Below are 26,964 nucleotides of genomic sequence, written 5' to 3' on the forward strand. Positions count from 1 at the left end.
ACACTGGCTGGTTAGGTACTTGCTCAAATATTGATTTCGGATCATTTTTAACCAAAAAAAGTTACGGACTGCAGTTTTAATTACAATTTAGTTATCTACTTTTATATTTTATTAAAGTTCTGTTTTGACCCCTATAGTAGGCGTTTTTTTTTTTTTACTTCCATAATATTTTGGGGAGGGGGCACAACAATACAATTCTGCTTAGGGCATCCATTTGGCCAGCAGCGGCCCTGTCCCCATCTTCTCATAAATTCTAGCTAATCTGCAGATCTGTGGAATAAAAAAAAAAATACAAAGAAAAGGGAAAAAAGGTAAATAGACGTATTTGGCAAATGCTTCAACCACAAAACATGCTTTTCAAATTTACACGAGCATAGCTAATTATTGCTTTTGCAATTTGATCACAAGGTGGCGCTATTCAGTAGGCTACAGTTGCAACTGATTATATTGCTAGGATTTTAAATCACACCCACACATTATGGCTTAAAGCTTATTTTGCAAGACTGCTTTGAGATTATTTTGCTTTGAGAGTATATTTCAGAATGATAAAATGCTGCACTTTTAAAGTCAGACTGCAGGTCCTTAAATGGAATGAAGTTCTTTATTGTCCTTTAAGACACCTGTGGAGTAGAAAAAGGCTGCAATCAGAGCATGGGTAAGTAATTTGTCTCCTTTCAAAGGCATAGCAGGGGATACATTTCAAACTGTATGTGGCTCTTTTTCCCCTACATTCATATTTCAGGCTCTTAGAAATATACTTAACCTGTACAATAAATGTGTATGGAATGACCTATATGATTGAGGTAAGTGATTAAGGTAGTAATGGAGGTAAGAATAATCAGAAACAGAGAAACTGCTAAATGAATTCACTAGTTTTCTTTTTTTTCAGATTTTCTCGATTGTGAAGACAATAAAACTTGAAACAGCACATTTCCTCTGACATTACATTAAGAAAGAAATTAATTAGTAAATGCAGAGTGGGATGACATTGTGCATTTGAAATAGACTCGCCTAAAATGTTGGCTTGGACATGGATATATTCCTCCAAGATAAATTTACAAGCCTTCTCTTTCCAAATTGCATATTACTTACAAATATTAAGATATGAATAAGGACCAAAGACTGTTACATTGATGAGACCAAATAATAAGAGCAGGACAGTGGCTGTATGCTGTTTTTGTTTTATTCAGAAATCATAAGTGATTTGTGGATCAAAAGAAGTGAATAAACAATTAGCTTTTTCAAGATTCTGTTCCGCAATACAACAAATTATTCATCTTTTAGGGAATAACAAAGGCAGTGACTGCCTCATTATTATAAATTATACTAGCAATTTAAAGTGCACTACAGTCTGAATTGCTTTAGAGCTGTAGGATGTACATAGAGCTAAAAATTAATATCTGTGCGTTCAAAGAATTGCTGTAGAAATGTTATTTCCGAATGGTTTCAATCAAAATTAAATAGTTTCAAAATCAATGGAATAGTGAATTAAATAGCTATTTAGGAAGTAAATTCCCGCCATGAAAGAAAAGCTTCACAACAGTCTTATCTATTTGTTTGTTTAAAAAGAATAAGCACATACAGCTATTGATTTTTGCTGCAACAGGCTCTCTAGAGCCTTCTAATTGTTTCTGTGAGAGGGAGAGAGAGACCATGGTCAATTTCATCATCAGAAAGGACAGTATTCTAGGTCACAGAAACATTAATATTTATGCCAAGGATGTTTCTCCTATAGATTGATATTAATTATCCACATCCACTGGCCTGACTCTGCAATAGTTTACACTCCAGGGACCTGTATTGTTGCTCTGTATATTTAAAAGTCTCTCATTTTAATTGAAATTAATTACAAATCTGAAATCTTTTATGTAACATTTTTACATTTTATTTAATTTATTTGACAATTTATTGATGATAAACTACAAAGAAAAATGAGAGGGGGAATGAGATAAACTGCAGGCCAGATTTGAACCTGCGCCATGCATACCTACATATTTAATGTTTTAAAATCAACATAAAAAGCTATTATTAAACCCATCTTACATTACTTCTGTTCTAACATATTTCTGAATGAAAGAATTTTCATTGAGCTGCAACTAAATAAGTATCAGTTCTAATCATTGTTCTAGTAGGCTTTCCCCCCCCCATTTCCTCCATCCCCAATATGCTAGCAACATGCTAAAACATGCCAGAAACATGCTAGTAATGTGCTAAAACAAGAAAATGCCAGCAACTCCCAGCAAACCAGCAGAGGACTCGGAGTGTTTTTTAAAGGTCTAATGAGGTTTGTGTAGGTGAACAATTCACTAAAACATGCTAGCTGTTAAAAATATACTGGCATCATCCTAAAACATGTTAGCAATGTTGTAAAACATGCTAAAAATGTGTTAAACTACTGAGGTCATTTCTCAATATGCATTCTTAAGCGATCTTGTGTACTAGGCCTACATCATCAAGTTCAATTCCAATACTCAAGAATGCAAGTACCTGGATGTGTTCTTGATATCGAGGATGCATCAAATGCAGATTTGAGAGAATTGAACCAGAAGACGCTGTGGGCGAATGATGTACAGAAGCCTTTAAACCTGACATTCTCACTTAAGAGGTTCCCGCTGCATGCTCGTAAATACATTATGGTTTGTGAGACCGAAATCCACGAGAATGCAAATCCATTCTTTGCGTTCTTGGAAGTGAGAAACAGCCATAGGGCTAGCAAAGTGCTAACAACTTGTTAAAACATGCTAGAATTATGCTAAAACATGTTTTAGTAAATTGCTAACATGTTGTTGACATGCCAACCGTTCTAAAACATGCTACCCACATGTTAAAATATGCTAACAAAAACCCAGGAAAATGCTAGCAACTCCTAGCAACCAGCTGAGCGGGTTTTTTTTTTTTTTTATGAAATGATTTTTGTGGTTTCTTATCAGTCTGATGAGGTCTGTAGTAGTCTAATATAATCTGAGTTTGTAAAGGTCTGTCTGACTTTTCCGAACTTCTCTGAGTAAAACCTTCAAACTTTAAGCTTTTAAAAGATATTTTAAACTATCAGACAAGGCTTTGTCAAAGTTTGTCATCAAACTGTATCTGTCTACAGTAGTTTAGGAAAAAAATAGCTACTATTAAAATAGGTCCTTTTGCAAGGCACTTTACACCGTGTCTACACCGGACGCGAGCGGTGCAGCGCGACAAAATTCTATAGAATCCATTATAATCAGCGATGCTGTCTACACTGGATGCGGCGCGACACGACACGACACGACACGACAAATCCCCGACAGTAAACTGCTGCAGCATTCTATTTATGACGTACTGACACAAAGTTCAAATGATTTTAACGGTCGCTTTGTCGCGTCCAGTTTAGACAGACTTTAGCTGTTGCGGCGCAGTGTAGACACGGTGTTAGTCATTAAACAAAGGGAGGGTTAGGTCAGTTTAGTCGGGTTTCTAAATAAGAAGAGAATACCCACCTGGATCCACCTTTAGACTGGGACAATGAATCAGATTTTTTCCTCTTTATTTCCTTACTGTTTTGTATTCATATCACTCTCTTTCCACTGATGGTGAGTATAGAAGGGAGGGATGAAGTGATTGTGAGGAGAATATTTTGGTCTTCCTTCTGGGGTGAGTAAATCAAACAAAGCACAGCAAAGTCAACCCAAGGACAGAGGTTAGGCTACAACAAATGCATCTGACAGAGACCCTTTTGTTGTCTGTCTCTGCTTTTATCATATTGTGTTATGTGAAAACAATAACAGCAATTAGTTTTACAAGTGCATTTTCTCCCTTGGTATGACATAAAAATAGCTGTGACTCTGTCTGCTACAGTCCCCATTTGATTGTGAAACATGTCAGTCAGAATCTTTGTTTTGTTGTTCTCAATGGGTTTGACTCGACTGCAAGTTAGTCATTTAGACAATGTTATATAGAGACATGACACAAGAGTATTTCTGTTTAAAAGGCAGAATGACTGCAGGGAGGTCAGAGGCCCTGAAGTGATCTTTATCAGAACAGGCAAAGGATTGTGGAGCAAAATGTTGACTCAAGTTCACAGACAGACCACCAGCCTTGAGCTGCACACATATGATACAAAGATAGTAAAGGAATTCCCTTACAAAAATTAACCATGGTTTTACCAACCAAAAAAACATGGCTACTATATACTGTAGTAACCACAAATTAACTCATAGTTTGGCTACACTAACCATGGTTTTTGTAGTAAAACTGTGGTTATACAAATGGTTACTAAACTTTTACTATAATAGCCTACTGTAAAACCATGGTTAATTTTCGTAAGGGTTGTAAAAATGAAAACTGGTTTGTATAGTTCAAAACTGACAAGTAAAAACAAGTTTTTAATGCAGATATAATTAACAACAACCGCGGCTTTCAAGCTTCAAAAGGCAAAAGCTCTATAAAATTGCCATAAAATTGGTCCATCATAGGATAGTCTTCTAAAGATACTTCTGTGATAAACAAACGCTGAAATCTTGACGGCTGAATGAGTAACGACTAGGGTTGTGAATCTTTGGGTAGACAGCGAATCGATTCGATTAACGATTCATAGGTTTTCGATTCGATTTAAGAACGATTTTTGCAACTTCAGAACGATTCGATTCACAGGATTATTTAAATGCTTCCCCTAAATCCTTTAAATGCTTAGTAAGGGGGCAAATTACACAGCAGCCTTTAGGCCTATGGTTAGAGAACCATAGGTTACAGAAAAAAAAATGTTTGTCCATTGTTAGATGCTAGTTTAATGATGCTATGGCATGACATGGCATATGTAGAAATTTATGTAGGCTAAGCCAAGAACCCGCGTGCGTCAGACCGGAGTTCTCGAGCGAGACTGGAATTATAAAAAAAAAATATATATATATATATATATAGCCCGCTAGTTTCTAGTTCCTAGTCTCAGTTCCTAGTTCTATTCTTAGTCTAGCTGTGTTTCCTGATTTCCTGGTTTCTGATTCTTGCCCGCGTTTCTTGGATTTACCTTTTGCCTTGCTGTTTCGAACTGTGTTTGCCCCTCGCCTGGACTATTGCTCACGTTTACGGATTACCTCTCTTGTCAAGCCCTCTGGATTATGTTCGCTGTCGTCTGACTCAAGCCCGTTTTGGATTGCTCTTTTGTCTTGCCTGTGCCATACCTGTTTGCTGTTGTTCGACCCTGCCTGTGTTTTTTGACCATGTTTATTAATAAAAGCTTGCAAATGTATCCGCATGCCTCTCGTCGGTTCCGTAACACTTAGACAGTGTGTGGGTCAGCATCTAATTTAAAGGTATTGAGGCTCACTGTCTGGCAGATGATTTATCAAGATATTTTCTGAAGAAAAGTGCAGTGTTTGACCAGGGATATAATTTGTCAAATCATGTGATCTGGCACACAGTGGTGTAATGTAATAATACTTTGTTACAGTAGCTACTTAAGTATTTTTTGGGAGTATCTGTACTTTACTTGAGTTTTTATATTTCAGCCAATTTTTACTCCACCACATTTCCTAATTAAAATGTATACTTTTACTCCGATGCATTTCCCCGAAGCATATTCGTTACTTAATACAAAATAGTCATAAGTCAGAAAAACACGGACTGCAGGAAAGCAGGTTTGACGAATCAGTGGTCTGGCGTTTGCAAGTTAGACTCCTAAAACACCTTTGCTCATGTGCAAACAAGTGTGCGCACAACCGCAAATGATTAATTTTCCACTCAAGTCGAGTCTGGGGTGTGCAATATGCATATGATAATGTGGTAAGTGTCTGACATTATCAATTATATCACCAAATCAAACAAACAGAGACCGAGCATGCACATGATTTATTAGTCTATTTAAACTCAAAATTTAAGGCATTCTAAGTTGTAGACGGCAAAAATGCTTCTGTATACTTTTTATACTTGTATAATTTAATGTAGTTAACAATCTATATTACACAAAGAGTACCGTTTTTTTCTGCAGATATCAGCATGATAACTAATTTAATAATCATTTTATACCAGTTCAGTAAAGTTAGCAATAAGTGACTTACATTTTAGGCATAATATTGCTTGTTTTTGCTCAATTTTGCCAAAGAAAATAGTTCCAAACAAAGATCACAGCACTTTATTGCGTCTCTGAGCAATGGACGGTGTTTACTTATTGAATGAATCAGCTTTTTGAACGAATCGGTTGAATAAATGATTCAGTGATTCACTCATTAACAGAGTTAAATGCTTTCTTCCTGAACGAATTAGACGTTTGAACAAATCGGTTGAATCTCAATGACTCACTCATTAACAGTCACTTGCTGGCAGTTTTAATTTCACATTTCGACAATTTTTTTCATATTTAAATCATTTCAAATATCAGTATTCAACGTTTTATGTTAAAATTATTATAACAGTATAATGATTATAATACTATATATATATTATATTATATTATAGTATAATAGTTATATTATTTATGCATCTGTAACTGCGGTTTAAATGCATCCATGTCCCCTCTGAGATACATAAACTGTGTAAATACATCTAAATGCTATTTCAGATGCAGATTCCAGAAATGTTTTCTTATGTTGGAATGAAAGACACTAAGTACCAGATGAAGTGCTTCTTATTCTTACCCAAAAATACAAAATGGAAGAAAGAGTTAAAACTGAACACAATCTTGCTACTCAAAGCTGTGTATGAGCATGTTTTATATATATATATATATTTATTTGCTTCTTTTCCATTTTGCATTTACTTGTACTTTTACTTTCAATACTTAAGTGTGTTTAAGATTTTAAAAATACTTTTCGTACTTAAGTGCAATAAATATCACATACTTTAAGACTTTTACTCAAGTAATATTCTAAACGGTGACTTCAACTTCTACCAAAATCATTTTCTGGTAAGATATCTGTACTTTTACTTAAGTATGGCTTTCAGGTACTTTATACACCACTGCTGGCACATTATCAGAAGTCTACAGATGTTCAATGCTAAAAGCAACACAAAATCACTCCTGTGCTGGACTACCCCCTGGTGGAAATGACTGAGAGAGACAGAAAGAGGAAATGAGTATGTGCACAAACAGAATACATCACTTCAAGCTTTGGCCACCAAAACGTTCAGCCTTTTCTGACTGAGGTTATATCTTTTGTCTTTTCTAACTTTAAAAACAGCCAAAATCTAACAGAATTCTATTGAAAACTTTAAACTATGACCACTAAAATCAGCACAGTACTTCAGGATGTCAGTCTCAAAGGTCTATTTTTAAAAGTTGTCGAAGCTTATTTTGATGAATGTTCCTGTTTATTTTTTTGTTTTAAATTATTATCTTACTACATTATCAAACAGTATGGGTGAATGGTCCAGCACACTCCAAAGCTGTGTTGCAAATGTAATAATTTGTAACTGCTCTTTGCTTAAAGTGCTAAAAATTGCTGATGACACTGATCAAATGGATTTTACAGTTTTGGAATTTAAAAAAGCAAACCTTTGGCCTCACATGCAAATTTGCAGGGGCTTAATTATCCAATATCAGACCGTTTTCTTCTGCCAAGAGATGATGTTGAGTAAATGGAACCATAAAGAGATTTTGCAGCCTGATGCAACATGGCCAACCTTGATGTTTAAATTGTGTATTTTTTCAGAGAAAACCTTCTTCTGTAATCTTTATAATGGGTTGAAGTTTTTGCAGATAAGCAATTTGTGATGATGCATTAGAATAATTGGTCTTCTGTGCGTAAATCACACAGCTTAGAGAGCTGGCCAACACAGAGAGCTTGCTGACTACAAGTCTAACCCTCCTATTTGTCTTACTAAAAAAAAAAAAAAAAAACAGTCATGTGCGTTTCACAAATCTAATGATGCATTCATCTAATATAGCAGTGAAAAGCTATCTGATTAAGGAGTATGACAGTAAAATGCACTCTGGGTAATGATTAATTTCCACTGCTACAGTCAATAAAGTCACTAACGTCACTGATGAGCCAGTTAATTTATCAGCTTCTGTTAAATATCATCATTCCATCAAACAAACATTACTTCATATATGAACAGATATCAAGTAAGCTTGCGTAAGTACCTCCTGCATCATTAACACAGCTTGAGAGCACTGATGAATCAAAACTTGGTTTCAGCATGCACTTCCCAGAAATATTTTGCTTAAATGGACACCTTTGATTTTGCATGAATGCTGAGAAAAACTTCAGCAGCATGTTTGGAATTCCGAGCCATCGAGTGCTTATCTTGAGAGGAATGCTGACTCACTGCTTCCTGTTTCAGCTGCAGACTGGCAGGCAGGAAACCACAGGAGCAGCTCTTGGGTGTTGGTTGCATTCTCACTCAGTTATCTACAAACATATAAAGCCCCAGGGGTGAGTTTAAGGCAGGGAGTGGAGCTGTATGAATGCTGGGCACTTCTCATATTCATCTGAGCCACCAGAACCAGAGCTTTACACTGAGAAATGGGAGAGACGTGCCTCAAAGAATTTTAAATTAAGAGGGTGCCATTTAAAATATAATCTTAAAATTACACCTTCTATTAAGCAAACATTTTAAAAGACATGTAAAAAGTGCAAACATGAAATTATTTTTTTTGCCTTAAGGATTAACACATTGTACATTGATCATACTGATGCTATACACTACTGTTAAATCTTTTGGGGGATGTAAGATTTTTTTTTTTTTAATTCAACAAGCATGCATTAAATTTATCAAAAGTGACAGTAAATAAATTTTTGATGTTACAAAAAATATATTTTTAAAATAAATGCTGTTCTTTTGAACTTTCTATTCATCAAAGAATTAAAAAAAAAAATTATATCATGTTTTCCACAAAAGTTTTAAGCCGAACAACTGTTTTGATAGTAAGAAATGCCACTTGAGCAGCATATTAGAATGATTTCCGAAGGATCATATGACTGTGAAAAAAGAGGAAATGTTCTCAGAACTTTGGCAGTGTTCTGGCAAGGTTCTCTCAAAGTTATGAGTAACAGAATGTTTGTTCAGAATTATCTGGTCTTTAATAATGTTCTCAAAACATTAGCAGAAAAACATGATTCATGCTTCATTCATGGATTTTTATTTCTGAAAAGTTTTGGACGTTTAAGTTTAGCTACTTGTTTCAGAACATTTACTGTAAAAATTAAGTAAAAAAGTAATGGTCCCAATAATGATCAAAATGTTCCCTTAATGTTTTAAGGTCCCCTTTTTTAAACATTTAAAGGGGTCATATGATGTTGCTAAAAAGAACATTATTTTGTGTATTTGGTGTAATGAAATGTGTTTATGCGGTTTAAGGTTCAAAAACACATTATTTTCCACATACTGTACATTATTGTTTCTCCTCTATGCCCCGCCTTTCTGAAACGCGCCGATTTTTACAAAGCTCATCGGTCTGAAAAGCAAGGTGTGCTGTGATTGGCTAGCTATCCAGTGCGTTATGATTGGCCGAATACCTCAAGCGTGTGACGGAAATGTTACGCCCCTACCATATTGTGATGATGCCCTGTCTTGAGAACGGCGTGGCCGGCGGATTCGACAAAGGAGGCTGTATTGTTGTTGGCGCAACAACAATACAGCGAGAATAAAAGTTACGCCTTCTTTCTTTGCGTGAAGATTTGGGCGGTGTTATGCAAATCTTCCCACATAGTGAGGTAGATATGTGGGGGCGTGTAGAACGGGCCGTTTTAGGTAGGTGTGGCTGCCTCTTAACTTTTATAAAGAATATCTCTTTGGATTTGAGACTTTAGTCTTTGCAACTTTACAGATCTTCTTTATGCACCAAGAGCTTGTAACACTCCAAAGAGAAAGGAAAAATTGAAATCGCATCATATGACCCCTTTAAAACGTAATTTTAACTTAATGGGAATGTTTGTCCATCCTTTCATTCCATATGTTTTTGTACATCCCCTTTAAAATAAACTATATAATCTGAATAAATTACATTTTAAAATATATTGAAATAATTATTTGAAATTGTAATACTGCTTCACGATATTACTGTTTTTAATGTATATTTGATCAAATAAATGCAGCCTTGGTGAGAACAGAATAGTTTTTTCAAAAACATTAACAAATCTTACCAACCACAAACTTTTAAATAGCAGTGTATAATCACATACTCCTTTACTGTGTTACATTCTCACTATTTAATCTATCCCTGATGAACGGAACATTCACAGTCCGATATCTCAGGAGGAAGTCTAACTAATGACTGTGTTCATTTTATGGTTTCCGTCTCTGTGAATGTAGTTTTTTCTTTCTATGAAAGCCATTCCCTCTGCAATCTGTTACATAGAGAGAAATTAAACTGAATATAATATGGGCTATATGTGGAATACTTGGTAATTTTTAAAATGCAGTTTCTCAAATACTTTGTTCCAAAAAATTGAACTATAAATTTTGGTTGTCATTGATATTATTCAAAATCGCTCCAAAAAATATTCAGCATCAAAGGATATTGTTTAATGACAAGAACAGTGCAGAAACGTAACAGTTTCTTTTTTCTACCCTGTTCTTTTCATAAAAGCTGATATGGCTTAAAACAACCAAATAAATATACAAAATGATTTATGATTTTTTTTTATGATGAACTGAAAAAAAGTTAGCAGCAACATAGTGGGCTCTAACAGGAAGTTTCACAGAGAACAAGATCACAGTCGTGCATGTGTTTGGGCTTCAGGTCGATGGAAAAATGTACGTAATATCCTGCCAGAATATATTCATCTAAATTTGTGGTGGTTGCTAGAAGTGTTCAGATCTAAAAATGTTCAGACCATGAGCTTACAAGACCAAAGACCATTTCCTCTACATATCCCTGACAGCATCTGATACAAAACAATTCTAAAAATAGTTACAGAAGTTGAAACTGATGTACAGGGGGTGCATGAATTAACTCTACTTAATGTGCAGGTTTCCATGCAGTGCATTTAAATGTATCATGTTCCATAAAGATTCAAATCTGCCGTGCCAGAGAAATAATTAATTGCTACTAAGAAGACAATCAAGTGAAATCATAATAAATTTAATTATTCTTACTTGAGCAGCCATATCAATCAGCTTGGGAAGTTTTAATTTATGGCCATCATCCGTCTTCAGAAAGTCTAACAAGCTTCCTTGAATAGGAAAAGAACAATTGTATAGTTTAGACAGTTATGTCATAATTTGAATAACAAATGGTTTAGGACTCTAATAATGTTGTGGTAATACCAACCATTAGCCATGTATTCTGTGACAATATATATGGGTTCTTGGGTGACTACAGCGTGCAGTTTGACCAGTCTCTCATGCTGGAGCTGCTTCATCAGATTAGCCTCCTGTAGGAATGCCTCTGGCTCCATGGTGCCTTCCTTCAAAGTCTTGATGGCAACTTTCTGGGAGTTTTTGTAGTACCCTACGAACAAGAGCCACAGGCACATGCAGCTTCATCAAATAAACTTGTAAAGAACAGGATATATTTACTGTCTGTTCTTGCTTTAAGCATATACCTTACTAAATATAGTTATATAAAACAAATAAAAATGAAAATAAAACTATAATACTGTATAAAAAACAACAACAAATAATAATATGAAAACAAATATTATGCCATTCTGCTTCTCAAGTAAATGTGTATGTATGTTAAAAGAATTAAAGAAAGATTTAAAGAAAAATACAAGTTGCAAAGATCTGCAAGAGCGCATACTGTACAGTAGGGGAATATGGATCAGAGGTTTTTGCAACTTCCGATTAATGTTGACCCTGGTGGCCAAAGTCAAAACCTCTTTGACGTTCAATTAAATTATCATTCATGTGGCTAAAATGTGACAATATCACACAAAACCACACGAAACACTGACACGCGCCCTTGAACAAACAACTTCAGGGCCAGAATAAAAATAAATTTACTGTGAGATGAATACAAAGACATATTGATTTTCGGTCCCATTCTCGCCATTACCAAACAATTAACTATGACTTTTGCCTCAATAAACTCCTAATTTGCTGCTTATTAATAGTTTGTAATGTAGTTGTTAAGTTTAGGTATTGGGTATAAGGACGTAGAATATGGTCATGCAGAATATGTGCTTTATAAGTACTAATAAACAGCCAATATGTTAATAATGTGCATGCTAATAAGCAACTAGTTGATAGTGAGAATTGGTCCCTATACTAAAGTGTTACCTCATTTTCATATTAATTAAATCTCTGATTAAATTTAGTGTCAGATTAAAATGTTTTGATTAAATTTTGAAAAATAATTTTATGTATGTTACATCAAGGCAACACTGCTACAATGAAAAGAAATTCAATTGAAAGATTTTATAGTATTACTATAGTATTCAGACCTAAAAAATGAAAATCTGTCAATTTAATTCAATTTTATTAGTGTTTATAAACTGTACTATACTACTGTATCTGTATATCTACTGTAGGTTTTGTAGCTTTTAAATCAAGATAATGAATCTGACTACATATTACACAAAATTAAGAACACTCTCTAATAAACTTAACTCATATTGTTTAGAGCAAAAATATGTGTCGACCAACCATTGTGCCTGAAAAGGAAGAATAAAGATTTGTTACCCAAAGGCAACATTGCGCAATTGAACTTTCTTCCGCTTCTTACCCATCCACACTTCTCCAAACTGGCCGGCACCAAGTTTTTTCACCATTTTCAGAGTCTCTCTGGGAATCTCCCACTCATCTTGAGCCCAGGGTCTCTGAGGGGTAGCAGTTTTACAAGGGCTTCCTAGCCTCTGGCATAAACCATCTGCTGTCCCTTAATGTACAATAAAGGAGTTTGGGAAAACAGAATGTTGAGTGGAGATTATGTCACAAATTTAGGAGCAATTTCTAATTAAACAAGACTAGCATCTACCAATCTGTATGAAATGAAACCATGTTTACTGGTTTTGATTCTGTCTGGGAGAAAAGCACTAGATGTGCCCAAACCAAAACGTAGAAAAAGGTTTTTGTTACTTGTAAACAGTTCTATAAAAAGACACAACACACCAAAATGGGCCAAGAGTGCGGAATATGAACTGAGACTGAAGCTGACCTATTTATCTGGTGGTTAAAGCAACTGTTTTCACAGCTACGACCACAGAAAGTATACAGTGGAAGAAACAGAAAAGGACCTTGATAAAGCAACAGTCTTAGCTCCGAGTACTTACTGGCGTAATACTTTACTAGTTCTTGAAGAGAAGAAAAGGTTGTGGAGGGAGAGATGTAGTAACCACCGTTATCAAGAGCTCGGATCTTATAATGCTTGACTACATCACCTTGCTCTGGGGTGGAGTCTCTTATAGACAGAGAGAAAGCACCTGCAGAGGATCAGAAACAGTTGTTAAATAACATCAGTATGATCAGTATGCTCTTCAAATTTTTAGGAAGAACAGAATCACAGCAAGTTTTTGAAATAGCACACATTAAATGTCATCTGACAGGTATCACTGAAATATGTGTCCTAACAATATGAGAACCAAAACTTGTCGCCCTAGGCTCTGTAAAAAGATAGAAGTAATCAGGGAAGCATTCAGTGCCTTTAAGACAACTCTTAGAATCTCTGAATCATCTTTTATGTTCAGGATTTCTCACATCAGGTTTGCTTGTCTTTGAAGAAATGGCTGACATTGCTTATAGAACCTTAAATAATAACGTCTTTGCTAAACAATACACAGATATTTTTAATGTATTTAGTGATTTAACAGTGCATTTTAAACACAAAGTATTTTTTTCCAGAACAAATATCTAAGATACTTTAACTTGAGAAGAAAAATGGCTTAAAATAACAAGTATCGTTTTCTGGAAAATGTATCAAAGTTAAGTGACTTTACACTTAAAACAAGAAAAAATGTGGCAAGAAAAACAAATGATTTTTTCCTTTAAATTTTTTTTAATTCATATTTTTAATTAATAAATTAATAGGTAATAGGTTTTTTTGCAGCGTGTATACACACACAAACTTATTTAACATGTTTTAATACTTCATGCATTTGGTCAAATTATACACTCAGAAACCTCAGTTACTGAAAAATTTCCAGTGAAGACTAGTTTCTGCATTTTCCATAGCTCTACAAGTAGATAAATAAAATAAAAAGGCTATTAATATCTCCACTCAAAGCAAAGCACAGATCTCAGTACATAGGTTGACATTTATTTGCTCTTTCAGCTCTCTGCATGATGTGAACTTAAAAAAGAGCAGCAGATGAGACTCTGTAAACTTTGAAAAAAATTCAGATATGCACACTTTATCAGCGAAAGATCTGATCAAAATCAAATAAAAGTAACAAAGTTTTGAGGCTGTGGACCCAGTGCTCCTTTAAATATTAATTTAGTTTGACTGGTCTGAGATTTAAAAAAAACCTTGACAACTGAAAATATTGTGATGGTGTGTTATACTGACTACTTGAAGTCATTTCTTTAGTATTTCTTTCTCTTTATGGTCGAAACTGAACTAATGCTATACTGTATACAATTCTTGCCGTGGCTAGATAATGTAGTGATACACAGTACTGTAGCAATGGAACTATTTGAAATGTTGTGCACTTTTGTGCTTTTGGGCCTCAAGAAGTGAACTGCTTGAGCAGCCATTCAGTGATCACATGAAAACAAAGGGAATGAATTTTACTGGCATCTGACCTGTGGTTGTTTCACTTTCTCTCACAAGAAATGCGCCAGGTTTGTTTCCTGGTGCCAGGAGAAGACGCTCTGTGTCTCTGCGACTCATGTCCTTGAAAAGCCATCTGGAACAGAAAACAGAGCCTTTATAATATCATTCTTTTACAAAGATTATGTTTACAAATTATAAATCAGTTAGGTCCGAGTGACATTCCAAGAGTATTGATGTTATTAAGCATAACAGCAGTGGAACATTCTGTGCCTTCGGCCGAAATACGGCAGTGCTGATATTCAGAACAACCAACAACACTCTTGCCCATGCGCTATTGCTGAAACATATCCATATATTGGTAATATTTGTTACTACACTACCTCTCCACCTCCATTGTGTGTGCTCTTGCCACGTATGTAGACGGAATATATCCCTCATAACCAGTGATCAAGGACTTCGCCAACCACCATTCACCAGTCCTGAGAAAAACATGGGACAAGTTAGTCGCTGTAATCATTTGGCTCTTTAATCTTTTTTCATGTGTTATTTGTGTGTGGTTATTTTAGTTGACATTCACATGTAGCTAATTTAAACAATACATAATATAAAGATGATTCACCTGGAATAACATAAGCAAAGCGGCAAAACGGATTGATATCTTTACTAGAAGTTTATTAGCCCGAAACTGTGCCTTAATTTATAAAGTGTGTGCCATTCACACTTTATAAAGTTAACAAAGTTCTTACCAATTTATTCTTTTGATTAGCCTAATTGTACACATTTACAGGTGGAGATCCTCTCTTAATATAAAATGCTGGAAGTCTTTGCTGTATTTTAATTTGATACTCGGTATTGTTTACTCACTCTTTAATAATCTTGAGTCTGTCGCCTTTTTTGAACTGTAGATCACTATCACTAGCTGGCTGGAAGTCATATTGAGCAATGACAATGTCTTCATCTGAAAAGAAAGTTAAAATATGCAATTCAAATATTTGATTAACATTTCCTTCTGGTGCATGTGAACAATAACATGATATGACAGTTTCTGGTCTTTTATTTTCTTATTTTTAATAAGAACACAAGATCTGCACCCAGCAACATTATTAATATAATGTATTCAAAATGATTTTTGAAAGAAAAACGCTTTCCTGAATTCAAAACCGACATGCCAAAATCAAAAACATATTACCTGGATTGTTGTTCTGCTTCCTGTGATCTCTTGACAACTGTAAATAAAATATGTCATTTTCATATTCATTAATGATTTTTAAAACACTAACATGTAATAGAAATGTATAAATTTGCAGTAATATAAAATGTAGTAATATAAAAAAAAAAATACAATACAGCTAAACTGAAAATGGTCTTGTTTGTCACTGTGAAGCTCAGTAAAAGTGAAACGAAGTAAAAACTATTTTCTCAATAGAATTCAGCTGGTCATTAAAAAAATACTAAAATCAGCAATACTTACATGAAATTTGTTAGAGTTTGATGAATTATTATGTTCATGCCCTTTAGAGTCTTTGCGATGTTTCTGGTCACTACAAGCACAACCCATCCTTTAAAAAAAAATGAAATTTAATAATCTTCTTAATCAGTGTTCATTAACTTATATTTTATCAAATCAAATCTATTTATTCCTTGTAATCACACCTATATTCACCGCTGTCAGTCTCCCCAGTTCTCTACGCGGAGTTCAGTAATAGTCCAGAAGAAAACCAGAAAGGTCCAGAAAGGCATCATACTGGGTGCTGAATAAAAACATTTTTAAACTCACCCACATTTACCACAGTTTGGTGGTTTACACTTTAGTCTTTAAAAAACTTCATCAGTAATGTTTCCATTAGTATAGTTAGACAATCACTGACAAACGCGTGATCTTATCACACAAACAAAAATAAAACACAAATATTAAAATATTTATTAAAGAGTGCTTACCCTTATGAAAACAGATTCCATTGGATGAAAATATTAACTAGTGCAAAAGATAAAAAGATAAGATTTTTAGGTGTTTATCATTTTAACAGCTTGGCAAATTGAACTAAACGAAAGAAACTTATAAACAATTTTCAACTATGGTGATAATTTGTGATCATTTTTAAAATAACAATTTCCATTCAGACTGAATATAAGCATAATTACAAATCTAATTAAACATAGGCTACTACTTGAAAGTCAAAACATGAAAATATTTTTTAAGTTTTAAAAAAATGAAGTAAGAAAAACTACAAAATGTTACCACTATATGTGACCCTGGACCACAAAACCAGTCTTAAGTCGCTGGGGTATATTTGTAGCAATAGCCAAAAATACATTGTATGGGTCAAAATTATAGATTTTTCTTTTATGCCAAAAATCATTAGGATATTAAGTAAAGATCGTGTTCCATGAAGATATTTTGTAAATTTCCTACCATAAATATATCAAAACTTAATTTTTGATTAGTAATATGCATAGCTAAGAACTTCATTTGGACAACTTTAAAGATGATTTTATCAATTTTTTTGCACCCTCAGATTCCAGATTTTCAAATGGTTGTATCGCGGCCAAATCTTCCCCCGTCCTAACCTGTTGTTGTCAAGTAAGTTTAATTCATCGTGTTTCCCCTTTAAACCAGTTTATACTAACCATTAATAACCATTAGTGTCCCTCATAACCAGCAGTACATGTAAATGTTACCACTATATGTGACCCTGGACCACAAAAGCAGTCTTAAGTCGCTGGGGTATATTTGTAGCAATAGCCAAAAATACATTGTATGGGTCAAAATTATAGATTTTTCTTTTATGCCAAAAATCATTAGGATATTAAGTAAAGATCGTGTTCCATGAAGATATTTTGTAAATTTCCTACCGTAAATATATCAAAACTTAATTTTTGAAATAGTAATATGCATTGCTAAGGACTTCATTTGGACAACTTTAAAGGCGATTTTCTCAATATTTAGATTTTTTTTGCACCCTCAGATTCCAAATGTTCAAATAGTTGTATCTCGACCAAATATTTTCCTATCCTAACAAACTCAATTTGAACATCTCAACATCTCAATTTTGACAAATTGACATTTAAGACTGGTTTTGTGGTCCAGGGTCACATATATCACAGGAATGTCTACTGCAGTAAAGTCAAAATATCAATTTAAAGTAAAATAAATTTAAAAAAATTAAAAAGTTTGGACTTACATTTTGTGTGTCCTTAGTCAGCACACTTAAATATATGTAATAATCCAAATTCAGGTTCTTAATTTCTGAACTAAATCAAGAGTATTTTTTCTCTTACACATATATATACGAAGACATACAGGCAGCCCATCTACCGCGGACACACTCTCAATCTGCATGTGAGGCCCGGCATATGCCCTGAGAGACCGCATTAGTTGAAAGAGATAAATAGAGATGTTTATTTAGCATACCCCTCCCTCTCTTTCCTCTGTCAGTGCTTAATTCACAAACTGTGCAAATGCCTTAGAGTAAAGCACGCATATGATGAGCATGTGATGTCAGACATTGAAACTGTAGACAACTACATATTTGAACATCCTCATTCTTAGTAATGGTTTCACTGCTAAGTTCTTTTTACTCTATGCTGTCTGGCAACAAGGAAGCCTGAGAATTTCTTAGAAATACAGAAATAACAATATTTAAATGGGCTTCAAGAAACAAAACCTTCTTTTAAAATCATTTCAATGAATTTGGGAAGTTGTGTTGTTTTGCAGGCATCTCTCATAGAAATATACAAAGAACAAAATTCTCAAAATCTTCCCATGTTGACTGAGAATATGAGAAGAGTGAAGCACGTAAAAGCTACATTTGTCACAGGATGTTGTTGACTAGCCCATACAGACATGTTTCCCTTTATAGGCACTGTGGTTTTTTTCAGTTAAACTTCAGTTAATCTGATCTCTACCTTTTGCATGTTCATTTACTCTGCAGCTGTAATGTAATTCAACGTTCAGAGTGTAAGTGTTATACTACAGACCATTAGTGTCTTTGTAGTCACAATCCTATTTTACCTTAAATGCACAATATGTAAGATTTTTTTTATTAAAATATCCAAAAACCACTAGAACAGTGTTATATATTTTGCTGACTTGTGTACTTACATTATCCCAAAAGTTTCGAAGAATGTTTAAATCCAGAGAAATAAGCAATTTTAACTAGTGACACGGAGCGTGTCATAACATTGCATATGTTATGTGTTTTAATAGACCGGTGATGACCGCACAGAGTTGCATAATAACAGAACTTTCAAATGTAGCTAGTATGATAAAACAGCGCTGCTTTACCCCACATACGCACGACCAGAAGGAGTGGAAGCGGTCGACTGTGGCATAATAAAAGCTCCGCTGCTTTCGAGCCGTGTGTCGCGCTCGTTCAGCGGCCTCGTTTCGCTTCGACAACTTTCAGCCTCATCCTGCTTCATTCTACTACGTTAATAAATCATTAGCTCATCCATGAACATGATTTCTGCCCGAGTCCCGTCGGATTGCATCGGCTGTGGGGATGAAGACAACAACTCCCATAGTTCCACACTCAGTCACGGGGTCATCAAACTACGCCTTTGTTTCTTTGTTTATTTTGAATATGCACCCTCTAGCTGCGAAAATTACATATTGTGCCTTTAAAGGCCCAGTAACATTGAAAATAAGAGTTTAGATTTGAGCACATCTATATGTGACCCTGGAGCACAAAAGCAGTCAAAAGTAGCACGGGTATATTTGTAGAAATAGCCTACAATATATTGTATGTGTCAAAATTATAAATTTTTCTTTTTATGCCAAAAATCATTAGGATATTAAGTAAAGATCATGTTCATTGAAGATATTTTGTAAATTTCCTACTGTAAATATATCAAAACTTGGTTTTTGATTAGTAATATGCATTACTAAGAACTTCACTTGGACAACTTTAAAGGAGATTTTTTTGCACCCTCAGATTCCAGATTTTCAAATAGTTGTATCTCGGCCAAATATTGTCCTATCCTAACAAACCATACATCATGGAAAGCCTATTTATTAAATTTTCAGATGATGTATAAATCTCATTTTCAAAAAATTGACCCTTATGACTGGGTTTGTGGTCCAGGGTCACATACTGTATGGTAGTGTGCTCCTGAATGTTGATAAAATTCACTTTTAGCAGATTCTTACTATTTCTGTTCTACACAGATTTTTGTACAATCAAATTTTTCTAGAATGAGAATGTTCCTTCTCTTAATACCAAATACCAAACTGACTTTTTGGAGGCGGCATAATTAAGATGCCTACTTTTGGAACAACTTACTAACTTTAGGAGTGTACAGCAAATGTCATGATGGAAATTAGATAACTGTATGAATGTAAATGATGTGTGTAAAATGTATGAAAAATAATAATGAAGCAGTATGTACCTTGATACTGACTTTGAAGTGAGACATCTGGAACAGGCTAAAGTAGCTCAGGTCTTTTGCTTCAGCAATACAATCTTCCCTCTGGGATCTCACTGTAACACAGTAACTATAAAAAAAAAACATTCTGAAATGTAATAAAATACTTTATATATTTTGTAGAATATAAATGTCATGTTGTGTTTTCTCCTCATCTGCTATGTATATTATGACTGTATAGATTATGAACAATATTTACCATAAAATAAAATAGCAAAGCTTTCATTAAGAAATATTTTGTATAAAGTAGGCCTATCTTTGGACTTCCCATAATCTGGCTGAAAAAAAGTACATGAATATACAATAGAATAAAATTACATTAGCTGTTCAATTTACACCTCTTATTGCTACAGTAAATAATAAATAAATACATAAATAAATAAAAATGTAACACTGGGCCAGTGAAAAATGTTAGCAGGGTAGTTAGAAACATGAACCATGGCCATTAGAAAAATTCTTATTGATTTCTGTGAAGTCGTCAAGCTACAATAAAATACAATTATGAAATGAAAAATAAAAGTAGCCCACTGATTTGCGTGAAAAAAAACAAAACAAAACAAAACAGACAGTATTTAAATCCGCGCATTTAAATCTAACGAGACTGTTTGTTTACAATCAGTCACCACAATAGATTTGAATTTGTGAAAATGAGCGTGATTTGAGAACTAATATGGAGTCTCCAGCGCCCCCTTAAAATACCTCCGTCTAACATTTCGAAAACTGGCTTGGAACTCGAGGATTTTTGTTTGGTGAATCGGAACTGACTACTTCCAGAACCAAGCCCGTTGAAAAAGTTGGCAAGTCAGTGTTTTAACTATAGCATATATTTAAACTATTTTAAAATATGTCATATTGTGTAGGCCTATACAGTAGTTGATAATTTCTACAACAGTAATTTCATCTGTAAATGCATTTCATGGTAGCTTCTGCAGTGTAATAAGAGCATTATTTACTGTCCTGTAGCAGCTCAGTCTGACTGTCACGTTGCACCTCTACTGAAAAGCGGAAGCATGAATATGTTTACTGACACGTGCAAAATTGTGCCCATTTCGGGACGTCCACTAGAGAGCAGCAAAGCCTATTTTTCAGGCGATGTAATGCCTTAAGCACATATTGCATATAGTTAACCGCTGTTACACTGAATGAGTGTTCCCAGAGACCTCAGTCAGTTATAATTTATTAAAAATACAGTAAACACTGTAATAATGTGAAATGTGTAAATTTAAAATATCTATTTGAATGTTTTAACATATACTGTATTCCTGTGATCAAAGCTGAATTTTCAGCATCATTACTCCAGTCTTCAGTGTCACATGATCCTTCAGAAATTATTCAGATATGCTGATTTGCTGCTCAGTAACATTTCTGATTATTTTAATGCTGAAAACAGCTGCTTTATGTTTTTGAGGAAACTATTTTTTCATGATTCTCTTATGAATATATACACGCACCCTCTCAGACATGACCTTGATTGCAAAATGAAATTATATATATGATTTGAAATATTGACTTGCATTATATTATTTTGCAAAATAATCTGCAGCCTTTGCAGTTTGGGAACCACTGTGTTAGCTGAATACAAGCATCATGTTATCAATATTATCTGCTCGAATATCTACGTGCTACTTGAATACATACTAGCCCAAAGCCTTCCTAATTTTAAATGATTTTATTAATGTGAATTTTTTTTTTTTAAGCAGAAAGGTTATGGTTTAACATTCATTGTTTTCTGTTTCATTTTCATAATGAAAAATTTCATTCCATCTAAGACCTTTTTCATCTAACTTTACATAGGCTATTGTCTTAATTATGATTCTGCTAGATTCTACTAGAAAACTGATTTTAAAGAATTTATAGTTGTGTTAAAGAAAATGTATACAGTACATGCGACCTGGTGTGAAATTCTTTGTTATATATGACAATGCGTATATGAGACTGAAGATGACATCATTCCACTTGATCATTTGAAGAATTCTGAGAAACAAAGGAAATGAACTATTATAAACATCAAACAATAGATTGTTGATTAACCATTTTATCCTGAGCAAATGCTGTTTTTCCCATATAATCAGGAAGACATTTATCATATTAATACGAGAACTACATAAACAATTATATCAAGGAAGTACCGTTCACTTTAAATCACTTCAAAGTTGTTTCCTGTCAGTTCCTGTTTTCCTGTCAGAATCACTTTTTGATTGCACATAAATGGAGAGTACCAGCGTCACTGTCAGGCCAGCTTTTTGTGGACCACCTGTGTATGTGATGTGGAGTGTAAGGGGCCCCTCGGACATGCAGTGCAGGTGTGTGAAGGGAGTTTGTTGAGGGTGTCTTGGTAGCACATTCATCTTTTTCCCACTCTGGTTTTCCCAGAGATTGTGGATACTGCGTCCCCACAACCCATGTCCCCAGACGCTGCATCCTGTCCAGCAGTATAACCTGAATAACAGTGGAAACGAAGGAGCAGAGAGAGAGAGAGAGAGATTGTGGCTCGAGAGAACCTCCGTGCTCTGCCCATATTCATGACAATATGCTAACCCAGCAAAATTCCTCCCGCACCCTCTTATTGTGTTTTGTGTATTATAAACATCAAACAATAGATTGTTGATTAACCATTTTATCCTGAGCAAATGCTGTTTTTCCCATATAATCAGGAAGACATTTATCATATTAATACGAGAACTACATAAACAATTATATCAAGGAAGTACCGTTCACTTTAAATCACTTCAAAGTTGTTTCCTGTCAGTTCCTGTTTTCCTGTCAGAATCACTTTTTGATTGCACATAAATGGAGAGTACCAGCGTCACTGTCAGGCCAGCTTTTTGTGGACCACCTGTGTATGTGATGTGGAGTGTAAGGGGCCCCTCGGACATGCAGTGCAGGTGTGTGAAGGGAGTTTGTTGAGGGTGTCTTGGTAGCACATTCATCTTTTTCCCACTCTGGTTTTCCCAGAGATTGTGGATACTGCGTCCCCACAACCCATGTCCCCAGACGCTGCATCCTGTCCAGCAGTATAACCTGAATAACAGTGGAAACGAAGGAGCAGAGAGAGAGAGAGAGAGATTGTGGCTCGAGAGAACCTCCGTGCTCTGCCCATATTCATGACAATATGCTAACCCAGCAAAATTCCTCCTGCACCATCTTATTGTGTTTGGTGTGTGTGAACATACATATATGCCAAACAGGAACCAGTGCAGTGCTGTCATACTTAACACTCTGCTGAATATTTCTTAGGGTTATTTATTATTTATAAAAGTTATTTAAGTAAACATAATATAACACACTGACATACCATCTGACAATAGTCAACTATATAATTGGCAATACTTATACAAAATGACTATTATTATATTTTCTTTTTATTAATATTTATATAATAATAATGAATATATTTTAAATAGAATTACATTACAATTTTATTCAATTACAAAATTTGTTGGCAAAATCAATGCATTGATATTTTTCTGGGTTAAAATATTTGATACAATTATGGATTAAAAGCTTAATAGGCATTTTAATGTGATCCTCCATTGTGACAGCTTGCCCCAAAATATAGTGGAGCATGTTGTCGAAATGAATTAGCTTTTACATTTATTCATTTTTGCAGATGATTTTATCCAAAGTGAATATACAGTGTGTATTTACATATACATATAAATATACACAGCACACACACATATATTATGTAAACACAGACTTTTATTTTGGATGCAATTAATCACGATTAATCATTTTGACAGCACTAAAATAAATATATATTTTTTAAATTATTAATGAAAATAAAACACAATTAATTGTGTATTAACACTGGATAACATTGGAAATGTTTTGGTTATTTTTGGCCAAGACTTTAAGGTACTTTGACTTTCAAAAATAAACTTACACTCTTAAAAATGAAGGTTCTAGAGGCTTCTTCAATATTCTGCAGTCTAAGAAAAACACAGTTCTTTTAAGAACTTTTCACTGAAAGATTCTTTGGGGAACCAAAAATGGTTCTTCTATGGCATTGCTGTGAAACACCCTTTTTCTACAGTACATGTCCAAGGCAAAATGGCTAGTAACTGTGCATCTAGACTCTGAATTCATTAAACAACAGGTACTGCAGGCCTATAGTAGATGAAAGAGTCTGCTCTCTCATACTGTTTGCGTGCACCCAGTCCTAACTGTGCCAATCAAGCAGCACCTGAGGACAAAAGAGGAAGAGAAGCCCCTATTCACAGCCTTGTAGGGTGCTTCCTCAATGGAAGGGGGGAAAGCAGCCTACTGTGAGAACATTTTCTCTTTTCCTCTCACCGTGTGGGAAAACTGCTCTGCCCCTCTCACACATCAAGCCGGACAGCCGGACTCACTCATTTATTCGTCCTTTATTAAATGAGACCATGGACACATCGGCTACAATAGCATATATTTAAGAATCAGCAATCAAAAACATAAAAAAATTATGAAAGTACGTTTTGATCTTATTCAGTAAATGTATACAGTATAAATCATATATACACATTCTAAAATCACTATAATATATAAACTGATTTTGATTGTATTTCTTGTGAATAATCGGTCTGAATGCTCTGCATGCTTGGGGTTCAGTAAAATACTGAAAAGGACAAGTGCAGTAAACCGAACAATGCTCTCAAGGGCCTGTTGTTTAGCCCTGGCTTCCAGGACTGCTTTATACATGGTACTTCCTCTGTGGAATCAGTTTTTGTCAGGAGTTTGTGATCTGAAAAGACATGTCCTTGGCACTGGAGCCATATCCTACAGTAAAAAGACATGCCAGGATTGATTAGACAATATGTAAAATAAGCTTAACAGAATAAAGATAAACAAAATTTTGGCTTTTAAAATTATTATATTATGCTTTATTTTATGATTTTCTATAGTGTGTCTCTTCCCTTTTTGATAATAGTGATTTGATATTTTGATCTGTCATACTGGCCATTTTAATAAATATTATTGCTTTTATTAATATCACTGGATTTTGTCCTGTCAAGTTCAGTATTTTAACTCTGTTTTGAGAAAAAAAATAGTAGTCCCTTTTTTTTTGGAAGGAAAAATATTGACAGCATATTGCTCATTTGCGTGTGTATGTAGCCTATATATATAAAAAAATTATGAAAGTACGTTTTGATCTTATTCAGTAAATGTATACAGTATAAATCATATATACACATTCTAAAATCACTATAATATATAAACTGATTTTGATTGTATTTCTTGTGAATAATCGGTCTGAATGCTCTGCATGCTTGGGGTTCAGTAAAATACTGAAAAGGACAAGTGTGCTCTGTTATACTTGTAACTGACATTCACCTGTGTAGTGTGTGAGGCAGGAAGTCCTGGCACACAGCTTAAAATGACTCTTCTCCTATGACCGACAGGCTGGCACACTTGTTTTTCCTGGAACATCTGGAAGCCTGAGAGTGTGGAGTCGCTCTAAGCGGGTCTTTGCAGCTGGCTGCAGGCATAACACTCAGAGGTAAACAGGGAAAAACAGGGAAAAACCCCTCGCATTATCCTCCGGAATAGATGTCTGTATATCCCAGTGTTGAGGGTGGAAATAACCCCCATCAGGGAGCAGGTGCTTCCTCCAGCAAGTCTTCTTATTTATCCACATTTACAGCCATGTTTGGGCAACCATGGACATCAGCTCAAGTTCAAGCCCCAAAGCCTCTTAATGCCAGCAATAGCCAAGAAGTGTTTAATGATCTGATCTGTCACATAGGCAGCGGGCGGCTAAATGTGGTTTGAATCTTAAAAAAATGAGGATTTCTAATCTCAAAGTAACTCCATGTTCTTCATTTGTCATCACTTTCTTCACTTTGATTATGATGCATTTAATAGTTATCATATTCTTCACATATAGGCTAAACTACTATGTATTTAAAACTATACTGAATTACTGATTGAAGTTTAAGATAAAATAGTATTTAGTTCACAAATGTGACCCTGGACCACAAAACCAGTCTTAAGTGTCAATTTCCGAAATTGATACATCATATGAAAGCTGAATAAATAAGCTTTCCATTGATGTATGGTTTGTTAGGATAGGACAATATTTGGCTGAGATACAACTATTTGAAAATCTGGAATCTGAGGGTGCAAAAAAATCTAAATATTGAGAAAATCACCTTTAAAGTTGTACAAATGAAGTTCTTAGCAATGCATATTACTATTCAAAAATTAAGTTTTAATATATTTACAGTAGGAAATTTACAAAATATCTTCATGGAACATGATCTTTACTTAATATCCTAATGATTTTTGGCATAAAAGAAAAATCAATAATTTTGACCCATACACTGTATTTTTGGCTATTGCTACAAATATACCCCAGCGACTTAAGACTGCTTTTGTGCTCCAGGGTCACAAATGTGCTTCTATGTGCTGGTTTCATATGGTTTTGAAAAATGTTTACCATTTTCAACAAAATGTAAAAAAGAATTTACACCTTGAATTTACAACCTGAACCTGTCTTGTCAAAGATCAAATGATATAATTTCCTGTTTAATGTTTTTCCTCCAGCATGTTGGTTGCACTACATGATTTGGCGGACAAAAGTGTTTAGAATATTATAAGTGCATATAATTTAATTAGGAAATAACATCCTATAGGCTTTTTTTATTCGGCATTATGATATTAGGACTATGGAAGCATGTTTCTAAAATAAAATAGAAATAAAAGATAAAAATAAAATATAATAAAAATAAATGTAATTGCAATTTCTTTCCTTCTTTTTTCTTGCAATTCTGACAGAAAAAAGGCAGAATTGTGAGATTTAAGCCCAGAACTGTGAGATATACTAAGAATACTCAGAATTCTGAGAAAAAAAAGTCAGAATTGTGAGATATGAACTCGCAATTGTGAGGGGGAAAAAAAATCAGAATTCTGAAACCTAAACTTGGAATTGTTAAATTTGGAATTTTTTTTATTCCATGGTGGAAACAGGCTTCCATACAAGACAAGGGTTATTGCAC

General features: G+C 34.5%; 1 protein-coding gene across 1 annotated transcript; it reads right to left on the reverse strand.

The window, feature by feature from the left end:
- Positions 1 to 10,172: 10,172 nt before the first annotated feature.
- Positions 10,173 to 17,797, reverse strand: LOC107723466 (tyrosine-protein kinase Blk-like). The gene is made up of 13 exons (XM_016532106.1): positions 17,746 to 17,797; positions 16,502 to 16,538; positions 16,217 to 16,314; positions 16,035 to 16,122; positions 15,753 to 15,789; positions 15,428 to 15,521; positions 14,944 to 15,042; positions 14,593 to 14,696; positions 13,125 to 13,274; positions 12,578 to 12,730; positions 11,183 to 11,362; positions 11,008 to 11,084; positions 10,173 to 10,256 (listed from the first exon to the last, which is right to left on the reverse strand). Exons 4-13 carry the CDS (start codon positions 16,119 to 16,121, stop codon positions 10,173 to 10,175), a joined length of 1,065 nt encoding a protein of 354 aa, XP_016387592.1. The 5' UTR covers position 16,122; positions 16,217 to 16,314; positions 16,502 to 16,538; positions 17,746 to 17,797.
- Positions 17,798 to 26,964: the final 9,167 nt, after the last annotated feature.

Source organism: Sinocyclocheilus rhinocerous, unplaced genomic scaffold, assembly GCF_001515625.1.
Source record: "Sinocyclocheilus rhinocerous isolate Xijiao unplaced genomic scaffold, SAMN03320098_v1.1 scaffold1725, whole genome shotgun sequence".
Taxonomy (NCBI): Eukaryota; Metazoa; Chordata; class Actinopteri; order Cypriniformes; family Cyprinidae; genus Sinocyclocheilus; species Sinocyclocheilus rhinocerous.